This window comes from Nicotiana tomentosiformis, chromosome 10 (assembly GCF_000390325.3).
Source record: "Nicotiana tomentosiformis chromosome 10, ASM39032v3, whole genome shotgun sequence".
In the NCBI taxonomy this organism is placed as follows: domain Eukaryota; kingdom Viridiplantae; phylum Streptophyta; class Magnoliopsida; order Solanales; family Solanaceae; genus Nicotiana; species Nicotiana tomentosiformis.
The window spans coordinates 74,891,880-74,911,366 of NC_090821.1; the positions used below are offsets into that span (position 1 = coordinate 74,891,880).

At 37.4% G+C, this 19,487-nt stretch overlaps 1 protein-coding gene across 2 annotated transcripts; it reads right to left on the minus strand.

Annotated features, from left to right (window-relative positions):
- Nucleotides 1–6,256: 6,256 nt before the first annotated feature.
- Nucleotides 6,257–17,082, minus strand: LOC104087292 (zinc finger protein BRUTUS-like). 2 transcript variants are annotated; one of them, XM_009591709.4, is made up of 15 exons: nucleotides 16,630–16,769; nucleotides 16,515–16,550; nucleotides 14,282–14,491; nucleotides 12,881–13,075; nucleotides 12,451–12,806; nucleotides 12,098–12,323; nucleotides 11,710–11,878; nucleotides 10,392–11,603; nucleotides 10,049–10,220; nucleotides 9,739–9,957; nucleotides 9,530–9,667; nucleotides 8,121–8,355; nucleotides 7,947–8,006; nucleotides 7,011–7,082; nucleotides 6,257–6,918 (listed from the first exon to the last, which is right to left on the minus strand). In XM_009591709.4, exons 3-15 carry the CDS (start codon nucleotides 14,375–14,377, stop codon nucleotides 6,787–6,789), a joined length of 3,282 nt encoding a protein of 1,093 aa, XP_009590004.1. In that variant the 5' UTR covers nucleotides 14,378–14,491; nucleotides 16,515–16,550; nucleotides 16,630–16,769; the 3' UTR covers nucleotides 6,257–6,786. The 2 variants fall into 2 exon arrangements, with proteins under 2 accessions (XP_009590004.1, XP_009590003.1); XM_009591708.4 differs by lacking the exon at nucleotides 16,515–16,550 and having other exon boundaries at nucleotides 16,630–17,082.
- Between the last annotated feature and the right edge of the window lie 2,405 nt (nucleotides 17,083–19,487).

Sequence of the window (19,487 nt, forward strand, 5' to 3'; positions counted from 1 at the left end):
AAAATACTAGTAAATCAAAGATAGAAGAGATGACAAAGGAAGTGAAGAATATACCGCTGCGGCGTTATGCATTGCATTGTTCAACAAGCACTCTCTCGAGAGAGCTTGTATCTTTTTCCAATATTTTTCTGAAGCCAAAGGCTTAAGATAGTTAGCAAGTTTCATCGGTCGGGACAATAGATTGCACCCGGTAGAGACCGAGAGAGTAACGCTCCTCCTCCTTTGCGGATTTTCTGAGGGGTCGGCGTAATTTTGCCCTAAATTCCTATGAACTGAGGACTGGGGGAGAAGAACAACCTCTTCTCGGACAGATGCGGCCGGTGGAGATGATGTAGTAGCTGCTGGTGGAAGAGTCGGTGATGAAGGAAATGAAGGTTATGGCGTTAAAGGAAGAGAAGTGGTTGTGGCAAGCGCAGTGCTGGGTATTGGTTGCTCGTCAACCGAAGACAGTAGGGACCCGCTACTCAGCCTCATAGTACCGGGCGTGTAAGGCCCCGTAAAATTTCACAAAGGAATTTAAGTTTCGTGGTGCCGAAGCAGGCTTACGTGTTTGAGGAAAAGTTTGGGTTGAACAATGCGCTGGGGAGTAAAGGAAAATTTTTGGCAGAAAAAAGACATTTATGCGGCCCACTATGCAATCGCAGAATCACTCTGCGGACCACAGAATAGCCGTAGAGTGAAACAGTGGCAGGGAAAGTTTAGAGGAAGGTCTGCGGTGCATTATGCGATCGTAGACCAGGTCTGCAGTGCATTATGCGATCACAGAATAGGTCTGCGGGCTGCAGAACCACCGCAGACCCAACCCGTATTTTGCCAGTCCCATGGGCACCAATTGTATGGCCGATTTGCGGACCACATATTCATCCTGCGGTCATTATGCGACCGCAGATTGTGTTTCGGAGCTTTATTTTTTTAATTTTTATAACCCGACCCCATTTTGATAAATAGACTTTGGGGGTTATTTTTAAGGGTTTCATCTGATATTTTTAGAGAGAAGTGAGAGTGTTCTACAAAGAAGAAGAAGCTCAAGTGCTTTGTTCATCAAGATCTTGTTCAAGCCTTGAAATCCAACAAGGAAATCTCACAAGATCTTCACTCAAGAGGTAAGATTCTAACCCTAGTCTTCAATTTCGAGTTTGGGGTAAAAGATTGGGTTGTGAAGTAAAAGAAATCTTATAGAAGAACCTTGTAGTCAAATTTGCACACCAAGTGTTTGATGAAATGCTTAAACAAGGTGAACCCAAGAATATCTTCCTAATTATGATTCACTTTTGTTATGTTTCTAAATAAATTAAAGTTGCTAGGATTTTCGGAACATTGTAGTAATTTAAGGAAAGCTCAAAGCGAGGTATGTTGGCTAAACTACTCTCTTAGAATTAAATTCCATGATGTTCGCGTAAGTTTCAAGCATGGTTGGCTCAAGTTCCTAATTTCTATGTTCCGAGTTATTCCTTATAAACTTGACTATTCCGAATGAGCCTTATGTCGAAAGATATATGTTAAAACTACGAGTTGTGTATTAAAATGTTATAGATTTGAGTCGTGTTCCAAATGAAAGCTAGTATGCCAAATTATGTGAGAAAAACTCGATATGCTTAAGATTCTTAATTGCTCATATGTGTACCTAAAGTCTTGATTGGAAATGCCTTGTTGTTGGTAATTTATAAAGATGCTCGAAAGTGAAAGAAGTGAGTTGAAGATATAAAGTGTGGCCACTGTGCCAAGAATGAAAGTTATACTTGTGGCTAGAGGTGCCAATGAAATGGGATGATGTGAGAAAGATTATGAAATGAGCCTTGATTCAACTGTTCCAAAATTACTTCTAAAGTAGATTTGCCTAAAAGCTTATGTCCTCAAGTCATGCCCCAATGTGGCTGTTTTAACTAATACTATGCTTTATGAGTATTTTCAATGTGTTTTGCGTTCTTACATACTCGTGAGTGGAAATTGTGTATTGCCCTTTTTGAGGAAAAGTATTTCAAGAATAAATGGTGTGTTACTTGTTTATGATTTTAACTTGCGTATCGATTGCCAATCATTTTACTCTATTTCTTAGAAAGAAATCTATTGTGCTTAAATTCTTCATTTCTAATGAACTTAATGTTGTGATTTTCGGAATATTATATATGTTGATATTTATGATGACGATCCATGAAAGGAAAGAAATGAAAGTGTGGAATATGAAAGCCATGAATGGTGAATCATATGTATGGCCAAGAAAGCTAATGAAATGATAATGTTGTAAGTAGCTGAAAGTACCAATGAAGCTATATACGGTATGAAAGGTTATGAGGTAAAATGCAATTTGTACTTCTGTTTCCTTTGTATGCAAATCAAAAAAAAATTGGGAGTATCGATAGCCACCGAGGAAGGGTAGGTTGAAATAACCTAACTCCGAAACTAGATGTGCCGGTGTAGGAGTGTATTGTGATTATTCCCCTTATTTGGGATGAGATTGATGTGATAAAATTATTCCTCTTATTTGGGATGAGATTGATGGGATGAAATGATTGATAGAAAAGGATGATGTCGATCCATATGACATTGTGGTGAGATGGCCTAGCCGATCGGGTCGTGATCGGACTCCGTGCTAAAAGTACGGTGGTATTGGTATTGTAAACAATGGTATATCGGTGCTAAAGATCTCCCAACCAAAAATAATATTATCTTTATATCTTGAAAATTACTATGTTTTAACTTGGAATTTGGATATCCATGATTGTTGATTGTTGTTTCTATAGTTTTCCCTATCTTACATTGGTATTCTATTTTGAAAGAGGACAGTTAGATTTACATACTAGTACTATTTCATATGTACTAACGTCCCTTTTGCCAGGGGTGCTGCATCTTCAATGGATGCATGTGGTTCATCAGTGGGCAGCTTTGGTCCTCGTTAGCAGTCACTCTCTAATCAGCAGGTTTTGGTGAGCCCTACTCTATTCCGGGTTTGATGTCATTTGAGTTGTACATTGTGTTTTGAGGTATAGCCGGAGCCTTGTTGCCGGCACTTTCATACTACTCTTCGATTGTACGTAGAGACTCCGTAGACAGGTTGTGGTGGTGTTTGATGTTGGGAATCGAACTAGATGAGTTGGTATTTTGGCAAACTTATTTTTCATTATATCTATAAACTTGTAATATTTTGGAAATTATGAATGAAGCTGCTAATGGAAATGAAATGGGGGTCGTTAATGAAATCTTTTCAGTGTTTGATTAATGGAATACATTTTCTCTTTATTCATGGGTGAATTTGGGTAGAAGAAAATCTAACAGGCTTGCTCGGCCGGGTTCACTCGGTTGAGCGCCGGTCGCGCTCCCCGAGTTTGGGGCGTGACAGGGCACAACGACTGGGATCCAAAAATGGGAGTTGGCATTTTCCACCATCTCAAACTCTCCCCAGAGCGCTGAGGCATCATCCTCGGTTGGTGTAACTAATTCAACAGATTGAGCAGTCTGTTGAGCTGAGGAAGGTCGTCGTCTTCTGTGTAGAGAAGCCCTCTCCTCGCTGGCTTCTCCATCATCGTCAATCACCATGGTATCTATGGCCGGGCCGGCGGGGGGCTCATCCCCACAACTTTCGGAGATGACTCGGGGGCGGCATTCTTCACCCTCTTATTCTTTTCCCCGGCTGCAGAGGAACGCCTTCTTTTTGGTTGCTTTCTCTCCAGCCGGGGACTCCGAGAATAAGCACTCGCACCAGAAGCAGGCTCGAAGATGCCTGTCAGTGTAATAGCCTCATGCAGTAGCCTCGCCGCATCAGCAGTATTAGCCAAAACATCCTCCTCGAGAATGACAACTGAGCCCTAGGGTAGACCGGTATTTAACAGGAGAGAAAAGTCAAACAATTTCCTTATGAGAAGGTAAAAACAAGATGAGTTCGACTTACCATGATTTTTGGCCTTTTACCCGTATTTCAAGTATAGCTCTTTCCATATGCGGGTTTCGGGCGTAGTAACGTCCAAAATATTCTGGACCCATTGGTCTAAACCCTCAACCCTAGGGGGAACCCACCGAGTCACTGAGACATGTAAAGGAAGAAGAGTCAATAATGACGAGGAGTGATCTTTAACAGAAGAAGAAACAAACGATAGACTTACGATGCGGTTCCATAATTCTAGGAAAGCCGGAGCCGGAGCCGAAGCCGGGATGATATCACTGGTGGCGACTGAAATGAACTGTTCCATCCACCCACGGTCATTATCATCATCCATGATGGATAGCAGTGCATGGTGGCCACGCTTGCTGAAATTAATCATTTCCCCACGGAAGATTTTGGGGGAATAGAGGTTCATCACTCGAGCTAAGGATAACTCTTCTCCCGTCTCCTGGCATAGGCGCAGAAGGCAGGCGATTGTCCTCCTCACGGAAGGGCTTACCTGTGCCAAGCACATCTGATAGCGGAGGCAAAACTCCACAATGATGGAGTCAACCTCCCCGCTCAAAGAAAATACTCCCAAAGTGAAGGGATATGTGTAAAAATATGTAAAACCCTTCTTGGGTAAAGTTATCTACTCCGCCAGGTCGGGGGCGATAATATCCAAATCCTGACAATGGAAGTCGTCCTTCACAGTAGAGATACTGGAAGGACGGATAGAAGAAGGGTATACGATGACAGCCCACGTACGAGGGTGAGCAGAATGGTACTTCTCTTCGAAATCTTTGGTGGTAATCAGGTTCTTTGGGACGATGGTACTCACCGTAGGGGGAGCAGCATCATCAACTTTGCCTTTGTTCTTTGAAGAACTAGGTTTTCTTGAAAAATATGCCAATTTTTATTAGATGGTGGTTTTTTTCTCTCAAAGAAGGAAGCTAAAGAAAGGTTAAAGTCGAAGGATGAGTTGAGTAAAGAAAGTCTTAGAAAATTTAGAGTATTATGAAGTTAAATGAAGAAAGTTGATGCGTATAAGTAAAGGTATAGGCGGCTAAACTCGTGGCCATAATTACCTCAATAATCGGCAAAAGGTATGCTAAATCGTGGGATGACGCGTGTTCGGGGCATTAAATGCAGAGAGACGTGCGTCTAATCAAATGTCAGAAACTTTTCAGAGGGGCTTAGTAAATTTTCCGTCAAAAAGAATGTTTCTACCAACTTCTCGGTGACACAAGGTTATGCCACCGAAAAGCATGGGGACTATCTGTATGGGGTAAAATATATTATATTAAATGATCGCATGAGAAAGTGACACGTGGAGTCGAAGATAGAGGATAGCTGAAACCGAAGGCAACGATCTCGTTTGTCACCGGAGAGAATGATACTCATAAAGATGAAATAAATGTCTGCCACCCGGTAGCATTTAATGAAGAATATTCTACAGCATTAAGTACACTACCCGTTACAAAAGAATATGGCATTCATGCCCGTCGCTACACATTCTTCAATGGCCCTCATCATTGACATTAAAGAAAGGTCTGATCCTAAGACCTTGTTCCCTAGGTGCAGCTAAAAATAGTGAGTTCTATTATCATTGTAAGGGACACGAATTTTCTAGCAAACATACGCTACACTCTATTCAAAGCTTAATATAATTTTATCTTCTTGCTCTTTGATATTGTTGTTGTTGTGCCCGTAAGCCATGCGCTCCGGAATTACTATTTCTGCTATTTCATCTACATCTCAAAGCTAAGTATTGCATTTTTATCTAATTCCTCTATTATTTTAGGATCATATTAATTCGTTTTGTCTAAAAACCGCGTATAAATTTAACTGTACCGTTTTACGGGTAAATAACTTGATTTTTGGTACAGCTTTATTTTTAAGAAAAAAACACAGAAATATTTATTCCTTTCCTTTTTTTTTTCCCCAGATTCCTTTTCTTTATTACTAGCAAAAGATGAGATTTTCGGGTCAGTTTCTGATGTTGAACTTCAGAACTTAATAGCTGATTAGTTAATTGTATGTTGTTGAAAATATTGCTGCCTTAATAAGGAAGTTACGACTCTTCTACTTACGTCTAAGAGTGAAAATTAAATTGTACGCAAAAATTGTGATAGTATTCTTTTTCCAAAGATTAATGGAACACTGTTTATTAGACATGGTCATTTCGAATTCCCTATATCTCTTCCCCTTTTTTTGCATCTTTTTCTTGATTTCCAAACTATCACACCACACCCATTAGATGTCAAGCAAACCTAACTAAACCGTATCATATTTTATGAAAGTAATGTTCTTATTCATAGAATACCACTTGAATTTTTCCCAGATTTAGGCAAATCTACCTGTGTTCTGATTTGGTCCAGAGTTATATGAATAACAAAATGCATAAAATAAGAAACCCTTTTACTTGTGGAATGAGTTTGTTCTATTTCTACAGGATCCATCGAGTACTATAATATTCAAGTTCTGTCCACAGAACTCATGATCATAATAACTGGACTTAGAGAATGATACAACAGCCAAAGCAAATGATAACATTCGGTTCTGAATTGGCCCTCCTTGTCCTGTGCCAAATCATTCCATAAAGAATCTTGCTGCCTCTTTAAAGAGGGGAAAAAGAAAAAGAATAGGTACTTACAAGCCAAAAGCCTCAAATGTGGCTTCTATATGTTTTTCTTCGTTTTATATCACCGTCCCTGGCTCTGTAGTATGCAGTAGGAATGCATTATGCATTACAGAATGGAAAAGGCCAGTAACACACTCCATGCTTGTAACGTGAATATGCAGAAACAGCATATCGTGTACAACAATGACAAAATTTTGGTGACAGTGAGTGCTCATATTTTACAAACCTATGTATTGATTTATAGAAGTACGTAATTCTCTGAGGGGAATCCAACAGGTCTTCAACATTAGCTGGAGCAATTAGGACTTGTTTCCACCTTTATAACTCTGGTATTGTAGGATCCGCAAGATGAACACTTGTGATATAGCCAATGAAATGGTGCAGTTCCCCTCTTACCACAGTCGTTACACAATATATCCTAGAGAAATTTCATATAAAAATCTTGAGTAAAAGTTTCAATAATTTAATACGCATAAAAGTTGTAAAGGAAATAAAACTGAGATTCCTAACTTGGCATCGGTTCCTAAACTCTTCCGGTAGCACCTCAGAAGCCATTAAAGCATCAAGCATCCCAAAATACACCTACAAGAGAAGACAGAAGTTGAGATCATTCTTCATCTGAGCACAAAATATAATAGAACGGAACCAAAAAAAAGGATACATAAAGATTGAAAGGTTTCGAAGTAAGAAATATATAGGGCTACATGCTATTAAAATCCACAAGAAATGAGTAGACAATGTGACTTCTTTATAGAATATGGTCAAAGACAACGTTCTTTTTCTTTCTTAATATGACTAAGATTTCATTAATAAGACACCAGGTCAAAATAAAAGTACATCCACGAGTACGTTCATAAACAAGGTAAAGAGAGTAGCATAATAAGAGTATGATGTTACATGCTTCAGTTACAGGATTGATTTTTCAAAAAAATATATATACTTCTCTTTTTCTAACAAATAGATAAGACTCATCGTGGATCATGCAAGGTTTATAACTGAGTACAAAATGGCGGATTAATAGAAGAATTCACAAACAAAAAACCAAGCACTCCTGTTTATGTAAGAAAAAGTTAGCTTGACAAACACATGCACCTTCATCTGTCCCATTTTATAGGCTTGATGCAGTTTCTTTTTCTAGAAAGGAAATATTTAAATCAAATAAGTTTGATCACAAACACACCAAGTTAGTGTTGACTATACATAGAGATAATATAACTATACTCTAGCCCTCTGAAAAATTAAAGCAACTGTTAATGCAACCTGGAAGTTCATTCTTTACACCAGAAAAAGAAAATTAAACAGTATGTTATATTTTTATAGTCTGTTTCAAAACTTTAACGAATTATACACAATATTCTTGTGTCTACATATGATGCTATGAATTTACACAAACAACCATCACTATCTGCAAAAACATTCATCTAATGAAGGATGAACATCGCTTACCGACATATCTCCCATAGACTTGCTGCAAATGGGACAGATGTAGTGTGTGCAAGCATATGCCTGAGGAAATAAAGAGATTGCTTTTAGTTCAAACTTGATTTCTAATAAACAACACAATATCCTTTCTGACAGCAAATGTATGAGCAAAACCCAGCAGAAAAGTGACGAACAGACCTGAAAGCATGCTGAATGCATAAAATGCCCGCAGGGCAGAGCCCTGACAGTTTCGCTTGACGTGAATAAAAAGTCGCAACATATTGGACAGTTGGTTTCGAGACCCTTCTCCCTGCATTTGTGGTCCACAAGTTTCATTCCCAGGCAACAATTGCAAGTCATGCAATGAAAGAAGTCAACACCTAGTCCTTGCCCCAGCCGGCATAAATTGCAGAACGGGCAATGATACACTGTCCTGAAGTAGGAAATAATAGAAATTAGAGAAAATCAAGATCAAAGCTCTATTAGAGGTATGTATTTATCATCTTGCAACACGTACAAGACTCCATCCTTGAACTTTAGGAAATATTGAATCAGGTATTGAAATGATTTTCAAGTGAGTTTGTTCAAAATTGACAAAACAAACCTTTACAAATGCAGGGGCAGGGTGTGATGTTTTAGGAAATTGACTTAGCAATAAGCAATTAGTTATGCATTACTGGCTTCAAGAAAAACTTCAAAAATAAATAGAAGGGCCATTATTTTGAACGGAAGACTGGAGAACACCTGTTGTAGCATTTAGAATCTAGTTCTAGAATCTCTACATTCAGGCATCAAAATCTAATGATTTTCAAATGTTGCCGGTGTTATCAAAGGTGAAAAGCAAAGAAAAGCACTAAAGATCTTTTGGGACTTTAAGTGCATAGCCCATCTAAAGCACCTGATTTAGTGAACATATGCTAGACCAAGAAAACAATAAGATATATGTTTGTGATGCGCAAAAAAGTAATTATAATCACAAATAATTATATGAACAAAAATTGGAGAAACAGTTGAATAAGTATTTGAAGTAAAAACAATTTCTGATTCAAATGTAACGATGTTGTTTAAGTTTCTGATTCAAATCCACTGACTAATTTTCTTATACTAAGTTTCTAATTTCCTAATCCGGATCGCTAACATATTCATCCATAACAATTGCTTAACACTTGCCGTTTATGTTTATTGTCTAGTGCCGCTCGCTTCAAGACAAAGCACGTGGACGCTGAGGCACATTTGCCTTAGCTCCTTGGTGCTTGCACTGAAACACCACTTAGACGAGGCGATACTCCAACTTGTGCTGCAAATAGCTTCCAGGCTTAAGCATGCCTCTCAAAACATTGAGTGTAGGGAGAACTTTCACTCTTTTAAACCTAAATGAAGCAAGTAATATATTGCAGAGAAGGAAATATTGTAAGGAGACTATCATTCTTTTTAATTGTAATGATAAGCAGAATATCTTATTAATGATGTTTAACAACCAAGAAAAATAAGCAGAGCCTGGTCTAATCTTCCAATAGTGTAAATCCTATAACTCGGTGTTCATTATGCGATTCAACCTACAACATCAAGTCATCAACTACAAACAAGTAGGGTCACTGAAGTATCACCTTTCATCATCAAAAAATTTACAGCTGCTGCAGTAATATTTTGCCATTGAGAGGCCGTTACAGGATGGAGTCGTACAAGAAGGTCCAACTGGTTGTATTTTCAGGCAGTTCATACACATCATTTCAGTTGTCGCCTTCCTGCAAATTACTAGAAAAATTAAACATGGAATGGAGTTTTATTAGAAACAAATACGAGGCCAACGATTTACCTATCCATAGAATGGTCACTGACTTTGTCATGACAGAATCTGCATGGAAATATTTTGCCACAGCAAGCAGCTCGGAGCTTGCAGTTTCTTTTATAATGTTCACATCCGAACACTTTCTTATCTGGATCACGAAATGAAGGTGAACATCCAATTTCATCTTGACCATTTGGAGTTTCAACAGATCTTGCTTCAGAGTCCTGCTGAGCAGCTATCCAGCGACTGAACAACAGATGCTCAATAGGTTACATGGAATAAATAACAAAGATAGCAATCACAAAGGTTTTAGATGATGGCTTCACTGAAAACAAACCTGGTCATAAGATTTTGAATAAGATATGCTTTTCTTCTCGGATCAAGTGAAGAATCTCGGGAGACCTTCCGTATCTCTGACTCTAGCTCATTTTGATTCATCCGAAATATGTCCTTCCATCCAGGTTTAAAAGTGGAATCACTATGTTCTAGAGATTCAGGAAACTCATACCCTGAAAAGACATAATTTTAGATGCTAAAAAGATTATTGAGAAAAAGTCATTCTAGATCTGCTAATTCAGTTCCAATAATAGCCTTGTCTAATGTAAATATCTTATGCAACATCTTAAGAGCGGAGAACGGACATGAATAAAACTAATAAGTAATAGAAGCATGGCAACAACCTCGTACACTGTTCTCTGAGCTTGATGTCTGGGAAGTTTCAGCTGGCGTTCCCTCCCACCATTCATTGAGCCATTCACTGAACATTGTGTTTTTGGTTGCTTGCTTCCATGTCTCCATCATCTTATTTTGTTCCTCCTGAGTAAGAGCAGAAGTTACCCAGGGCAACATTGACTGAAGTACTTCTGCCCCAGTTGTTCCTATTATCCTACCAACTAGTTTGTCTTGTTCTTCAATGCTAAAATGACGGTCAAACAGCGGCCATAGCTCAACTTCCTCCCGTATAACATGTTGATCCAGGGTTACTTTTATTGATTTGCACATAGCTTGAACTTTAGTTGCTAGCTCATTGTATTTTCTTGAATATTCATTTAAGTCACAAGAACCAGAGTTTCTACAAGGACCTTTAAATGAATTCCCACCATTCAAAGTTTCCCGGAGCAGAGAAAGCTCAGCAAGTGCAGATGAAATGTCCTCGAATAGCTTTTCTTCCTGTTTGTGGTCCAAGGTGTAAGAATGGCTAACATTATGAAGCGTCTCTTTTGATTCCAAAGCTGGGAATACTATATCATCCTCTGCATTACTGTGAGCTTTATACAAGCCCCACAAGAGACGAAATCGACCACAAAATTTTCTCAGGAAAGTTTCATCGCAATTAGTGAGTTTTCCAGATTCAACGTCCAGAAATTCCAAATCCTTTCGAATAGCCTTGTGAAATTGAAAAATATTATCAATTGGCCGTGTTGCGTATCCACCATTGATCAAGCTGGTATCCCAGTTGAAAAGACAGGAGTTCAGAGAAGGAGCACTTGGGCTAAAAGTGCGCAATGATTTTGCTGCAGCTAGGGAATTTATTCCCAGTTTATTTACACTGACGCCTAATGCAGGAACACAACAAGACTGATTACCAGTGGATCCTTTCCGAAATTCTAAACCTCCTGAAGGATCATGACGATAGCATTTCTCCTTTGACATTAAATTTGCACGCTTGGTTGGCCTTTCACCATTACTTTGCTCACTATGTGACATGCTACAATTGACATTTCTTGAAGAAGTGCAGATACCACAACATTTACCTAAGTTCTCTTTATTCCCAGCTAAAACTTTAGCAGGACAGCAACCAATTGCACTTGAAGAAAAACAATTGTCCGCTGGACGACCTTTGCATGCCCAACCTGAGAAAAGTGTGACCAAAGCAGTGTCTGATGCTGGTGCTGCATTAGAAAACTGAATCAGATGGGGTAAACATGTCTACTTTCCATCATTGTCGACACTGAAACCAAATTCTAATTAAATCAAACAGTAGAAATTAGGCTTTACCTGCCATATGCATATTCTGAAGGAAAGACCTTGCTTCTTCCTCACTTAATGATCCTACCAACCAAGGTAAGACACATTCGATGAGTCTAAGTGGCATAACACACAAGCTCTGGTAAAGGAGTTCCCGCTGCCGTTTGGGGCTAAAATGCTTTCGTGCAAGTGGAAGAACCTGGAATCACACAGAATCCAAATAATCAAGATCAATTACTATTAACTCTTGGGTTTTAAGTTGTCAACGGCAACAAGGACATCTGAGTATTTCAGATAGCAAGAAGACACCACGCTTGCTTTCATCACTTTAGAAACAATTATTTTATGTTACTTGGGGAGATATTTATAGACAGAGACCTTGAACTTGCAGAATCTTTGCAATTCTAAGATTACTCACCTGAGCCTCCTCATTACAGAAGTGTCTCTCCACTGTCTCCATTATATGATCAGCTTGTGAGCACAGTTTTGAATAGAATTCTACAGAAGTTGAGTTGGATCCAGCACTCTGAACGCTTTCTATCAAACATCTAAATTTATCAAACTCGTTTTCTTCTTCGGCATGCTCCTGGGCAAAAGATATTTCTGCATCTATTGCAGGAAATATAACTTTGTCCTCGGCAATGCTGCAGCCAAATTACGCAAACAGTATGAATGAACCAGATTCAAGCACACTAGCAGTTATCTTAATCCATCAAAATTAGTTCAAAGCCAAAACTTCAAACGGCTATGCATAATAACGATGTCACGTACCTATGGAAGATACAAACTTCAGCAATAAATTGAAGCCTCTGGTTGAAAGCGGATAAATCAGAAAAATCCCCAGACAACTTTATTTCCCTAGCTGCTTCTGTAATGTCATTCAATTCCTTTCTAATAGCCTTGTGCCAATGCAGTATCTCATCAACTGGACGATTTAAAGTGGATTCTTTAAGATTGAAATTTGAGGCTAGAAATTCACTTCTAGAAGATTCACAAGGACAAGGAGCATCCTCCGCCTGACTGATTAAGCCTCTAACAACAGAATCTGAAGTATGGTGCTTTGTACTCCCTTCGCAAGCCTTGCGTTTGTTTGTCAACTTTTTTCCATCCATCCAGGTAAACATAATCTTCATGAAAGGGGAATTTTATCATTATGCTATACTTAACAAAGGTCTTTACCATCTATAGCAAGCTAACTCACCTCTTGAAGAAGCTCCTCATCCGGAATTACTTTGTGCAAGAACTTATGCATATCTTTGCACTCATCGGCCGAAATAGAGGATGAAAGCCAAGGCAGAAATTCAGCCATCATATTCACGGGGATGCTGCACAGAAACTGCCATACCAATGATGCCTGCTCCTCGAATGAAAACTTCTCCATAAGCAACGGCAAGACCTGCAAAATGGCACAATAACAACAAATAGCAATATAAGTGACAATAAAATGAAGAAGAAAAACATAAACTATTAAGTGAACAATTTTAACCAATCAAATAAATAACAAAGGAAACAATCATCACAATAAAATACAAGGGTAAGTTACTAATCAAGAAAATAAAATAACAAGGATAAATTTCACACTAGAAAGTTTAACTTAACTAACTGAAATTCCGCCAAATCCCCACCCACCCCTCCTTCCTCTGTTAGGGGACTCGGCATATCACACCGTGAAAACAAGCATGGGAAGCAATACCTGTCGCACTCATGTGGAGAATATCGAAAGAAAAGAATGAAAGAGAGCTTTTTTTTGGTATAACCATCTGGTATTCGGTACCCACGACCCGATTAATCAAGATTCTCACCATGTAAGTCCATTAAAGGGGGAAGCTCTATCTACCGGGGGTTTCTCCATTCCCAGGGCTGAAATCTGAGATCTCTGGTTAAAAGTGGAGGGATACCATCTATCCGCCACACTCCTTGACGGTGAGTTTGAAAGAGTAGAAACCTCACTAGTAACAAGGAAAGGAGGCGCTTCTGATACTAAGATTGATGTTGCAACACAAGGGAGAAGGGAGAAAGGGCAAGGAAAGAAATAAAAAGGGGAGAAAAGAGGGAATAATAATGAGAAGAAGAGAGAGAAGAGAAAGAGATGAGGATCTGGAGAGAGGGATTGTGATACCAAATCAATTTATAATATTCTGAACAACTAGAACTTTAGAAACCACTAAAACTGTATGTCTAACTGAAAAAGCAAGACTAGATAATTTTATCTTCAATTTTATTTCTAACTACTATATAAACAAACATTTGCCGCCCAAGGCTTTGGTCTATAATGGTAAGATGCAGCACATGATATGTGGTTTAGGCACACTCCAAAGGTTCGAACCCTACCGCCAAAAAGCCTAGTAATCAAGCGGAGAAGGGTAGAGGGACAGGCCCATTATTCACCGAGTTCGAACTGTGCGACATTGGCTCTTGCATTTCTCAGTTATTAAAAATATAATAATAAACATAAATCATATCAAGTGATAATGATATATGCATACGATCTACATCCCGAGGGCTTTCCCTTTCACGCCAACAAAATAATTAATTTCATAGAAAAACAATGCATATCACACATCCCATCAAATAAGATAAAGGTAAAACTCTGCTAGGATACCTGTTCCTCTTCCTTAGACATGTGCTGGCTAATAGATGTTTGAAGAGCTCCTGTACAGGAAGCTAACTCTCTGCGGTAGCTTTCTTCACTTTGCATATCTGAGTCAAGTAACGCAAACAGATGATCAAAAAGCACGCCTTCTCCTTCATGCTCAAGGGAGTAAGTCCGTGCTACATTCTTCACACGTATATCAAGTGCTGGAAAAATAACCTGTCATTCACAAATAGATATGCTTATGATGTTTGAAGCGGTATATCAAGTTTGCTCTATTTTGTAATGAAGTAGCCCTTTTGCTCTGTAACTAATGAAATATTTATTTATCAAAAAAGGAGATGCCATACCATTGGAGGAAAAAAAAAATTACATTCCTATGCTGGGGTGCAAAAGGGAAGGCACAAATCCCCTGAATTAATCCACAATGTAGTTTCAACATGCAAGAAAGTAATAGATCCCCTTAGGTGCACGATTTCCTTGAAGTTAATTTAAGGCGTAAAATGTGGGAATGTTTCTCTTTATCTCGTGGGGAGAAATGGAGAAACTTAGAGGATCTTAATGGGGTTTGAATCCAAAGAAAACATAGGGGGTCCAAACACCAAAAGAGATTCCACGATTAAAACCGAGAAACACTTTTTAACATCCATTACTGGAAAGTGTTCGCATAAAATAAACTGATCAAAGATAGTTAAAATAAAGTTGCTTGAGATTCAATTAGCTACCAGGACCAAAAATTCATAGTCCGCAAGTGAAGCAAAATGTGTTATCCCAAGAGGGCAAGAAGCACAATTGTGAACTGTACTGAAAAACAGTTCCTAAAATTGTTTGTTTCTCTCAATTTCACATATGGAATGTTGCCTCTCTCTCTCTCTCTCTCTCTCTCTCTCTCTCTCTCTCTCTCTCTCTCTCTCTCTCATAAAACATAATGCTGGAACTAGCAGAAGATGTTGACACAAAAGCACACCAGATTCTTTAATCCTTGAGATAAAACCCTTTCTTTTGTAAATAAATAAATAAAATTTCAACCCAAAAACATGAAGATATTGCTAGAACTACAAACAAATTCTAAAACCAGCACTCTTTGCACCACCTCTCCATACACCCCACTGATCAAAGAGGATTAGAAAGAATTCCCAACACAGAAAAGGAAATTTAAAGCCAAATTAAGATACTGCCAGCCGCATTAGTTAAGTTAACACAAATCCAATTTTTTGGTTACAATTTCTCAGACCATTTATTTATCTTTTTATAATTTACTAAGTCTCACTTTTAAAATAAACTAAAAAAATGAAATTAAGACGTTTAAACATCAGGAAATTTCACGCAAGAACTTCTCCAGTTCAAAAACAGACAAAAATCATAAACATTTCAAGAGCAGGAGAACTGAAAATTCAGATTTAAATTCGACTTTGCATATGTATGCTCACAGTCACTAGTAGCCTCAGAAATTCAAAATTGAGAATCAGTTGCCAGGAAGCAGACAGCTATATAACTGATTCAAGTTATAGTAACTCTGCAGAAAAATAATAATATAACCAGCAGGAGACCTGACATACTACATTGTATATCCAACTAAAGAAGGCATGAAGCAAAAGCAGTTTTTAAAGATCTTCTTTTCATTTTCTACTTCACATTTGATATTTGTTTTCTAGTTCCCATAACAACCAATACTTGCACTAGCAGCAAATCAAGAAGCGAACCACCTTCTATATATCTCAGATAAGATCATGAAATAAATTGAACTCTTGAGCTACAAAAAACTCAAAACTTATCCGTCTTCCCACCACCTCAGACGCACCAGACAAACCAAAGAGGAATCTTTTTAATGACGGTGGAGTCCGGAAGCAACTTGCGCGCAACTCGCCTATTCTACCAGGTACCTACTACCTCTCACCAGCACACTAACCAAAGTGGATCAACTAAAATCCCGGTCCAGAAATGAACTCAAGCAGAACAATTTGCACTAAAACTGAACTAAAGATGCAAAAACACTCAGTCTCATCAGATTTTACCAACTACAACATAATCCAATCTTATTGTTATAAATTATATCCTATTTATTTGAATTTGTAAGTCACTAATCCTCTATTAACTCAGTAAAATATTGGAAATGTCACATATGCAACTAAAATTAATCCAGTTCACTAAACATAACCAGATACAAAAACCACACAGTATTTCCAGGGCAGGAGAAACTCAAAACTAAAAATAAAATTTCAATTTTTTTGTGAGTATATACTTGCTAAGCTGCTCAAAATTATTCACCAGAAGCTTCCTGCATATAAAATTTTGCAAAATTATTTTAAAAAATTCGAGTTGCAAAAACTGAGTATATAAAACTACTATAAACGAACCTCATCTTCAGCATTGCAGTGATGCTTATAAATCGACCTCAAAAAGTAACACCGTTCCATAAAAGGCTTAATTTCACTGTTCCGATTCGTCGCAAATGCCATCGCCGATCGATGCAACGCATCCAGCTCCGTACGTATAGCTTTATGGAAGAACAGGAAAATCCGTATAGGCGATGTACCTTTAAGTGCCGTCGCCGGTCTATTATTTAACGGTCCTGATTGATCCACGTGTCCTACACTCGGCCCTGCCATTACCGCTACTCCTCCTCCGCCTTGTATTCCTCCCGTCGTTAATGGCGTTGCCATTTCGGTAACTCTTTATATTACCACAATTCTCGAACTTTTTTTTGTGATTTTCAGATTCAGATTTCACAATCTACAAATTTGCTGTTTTTCATGTATTTTTGGCGTGACTGTTTTTGTATGTATGTATATAAATATAATGTGTGTATGTATAGGTTTCCACCAGGGGTTAAATCGGACGGATAAAGAGGTAGCAATATATAGTTGGCCACGTGGCAATGTGGGACACGTCAGCAGAATGATGTGTTGGATGAGTGGGGGTGGGGAAAAGGAAAGGCACGTGCGTGATTGAGGTTGGGATTTGGAAAAATTAGGCTTACCACCAGAATAAGGATAGTGACAGGTTGAAAATATCAGTCAAAATAAATTTCCTTGAAATTATATTAGTTTATACACAAGTATTAATCAGTCAAAAAAAACGACCATGGAATTACATTAGTTTAAACGCAAGTATTAAATCAGTCAAAATAGCCAAAAATTTTATGTTTAATATTTAATATACACGTACAAAATATATATTTTATATATTTTGTAGTGAGTACCCTTCACTTTCAACCAATAAGTTGTGAGTTCGAGTAACCCAAGAGCAAGATGAGGAGTTCTTGGAGGGAGGAAGCCGAGGATCTATCGGAAACAACCTCTCTACCCCAGGGTAGGGGTAAGGTCTGCGTACACACTACCCTTCATAGACCCTACTAGTGAGATTATATTGGGTTATTGTTGTTATTGTTGTTGTACAAAATACGTATATATTTTGATTTTTATATGTAGTGTAACTTTTTTATACTATAATTTTTCAAAACATTTTTTTAAAAGAAAAGGACAAGATAATTTTATGTTTTTGGATATAAAGTTGGTAGTAAAGTAACATTTGATTCCTACTATTCTTTGTGGGGCGTTTGGACATAAGAATTGTAAAATTTTGAAAAAAGAAATTCAAGTAAAAATTGTATTTGAAAATTGGAGTTGTTTTTGGACATGAATATAACTTTGGACAGTTTTTAAATTTTTGTGAGTGATCTGAAGTGAAAATTTTAAAAAATAGCTTTTTGGAGTTTTTAAATTTTTTAAAAATTTTCGAAATTCATCTTCAAGTGAACCGTAACATGATGTTATAATTTCTTGATAATTGAACTATTCTCTGGAAAACTTCTTTTAATTTATTTGCTATAAAAGTTCTTTTGGTCAAAGTATCATTAGCACTGCTAACTAACCAAAACTGATTAATGCTTATTTCTTTTTTTCTTTTTTCCTTTTACTATTCGAAGAGATGAGTGAAATATTGAGTTTATTCAAGTATTTAATGAAGACATATAGAAGTCCTAACAATAATATGTTTTTTCATGATCTTCAAATAGAATTAGTTTCTAATCTAATTCGAAGCTCTATTTATTACTGCTTACTTTGTATTTGCAATCTAGTTTGAGTTATTCACTATTGCTTTTATTTTAGTCTCCTTTAGGATTTGATGGTTTGAACTTTCACAAAGATGATTCTTAAAATTATCGTCAAGGTTAGTGGCGGGATGGAAATAATCCATTTCTCTTAATTATAGATCTTAGGTTCAAACATTAGGAATTAAAAACTTGATTATCAAATAATGGACGGAGCGAATCCGGATTAATCTCGACCTCAACACGAATAACAGACACTTGGTAAAGAACCAAATAAATAAATAAACATAAATTAATTGTTTTAGAACCCTTGATTTTTCGTCTTTCTATTTTCGTCCCTCAACTTTCATATAGCTTTTCTTTCCCTCATCCGCATAATTTACGATATATGTGGATACCATACACTTGATAAAAACAACCAAAAAAATAAATAAACAATTCTTAAACTAACTGTTTTAGCCCCTTGATTTTTCGTCTTTCTTTTTCGTCCCTTACCGCTTGTTTTGATGGTTGTTGCGTGTCGTTTCATATTATATCGTATTATATTATATTGTATTGTATTGTTTGATGAATATAATATTTGGATAGATTGTATCGTTTGTCATCGTTTCTTGATATCACGCACCAAAAATATAAAGAATAAACTTGCAACATTACTAAGAAAAAAATAGGACGCGAAGTAGAATTATTATATAAAAAAAGGGTAAAAGATAAAATATAATTATTTAATAATAAAGAAGGGCAAAATGAGAGAAAAAATAAGGTAACGACGCCACCACACCAAATTCGTCATTACATAAACTGGCACTTTTCGTCGTTATGTAACGACGAATTTAACGATATGATACAATAAAATTTAAGTAACAATCAAAACAAATATTGTACTTAAAGTAACAATACGATACAATACAATAGGTAACAACCATCCAAACAAGCTGTTAACTTTCATATAGCGTGTTATTTTTCTCGTCCTCATATTTTACACCCAATTTATGTGATTTTCTTTATACTAGTATCTGTGAACGTGTGTTGCACGTTAATAATGGCACATGATGATTTAAATATTTATTTATATGAAGGAACAATTGTATAGGATAAAATATGCTATGACACGTGGCCGTCTAAAAAAGGGACACGTGGAACCCAAGACGGGGAGATGGC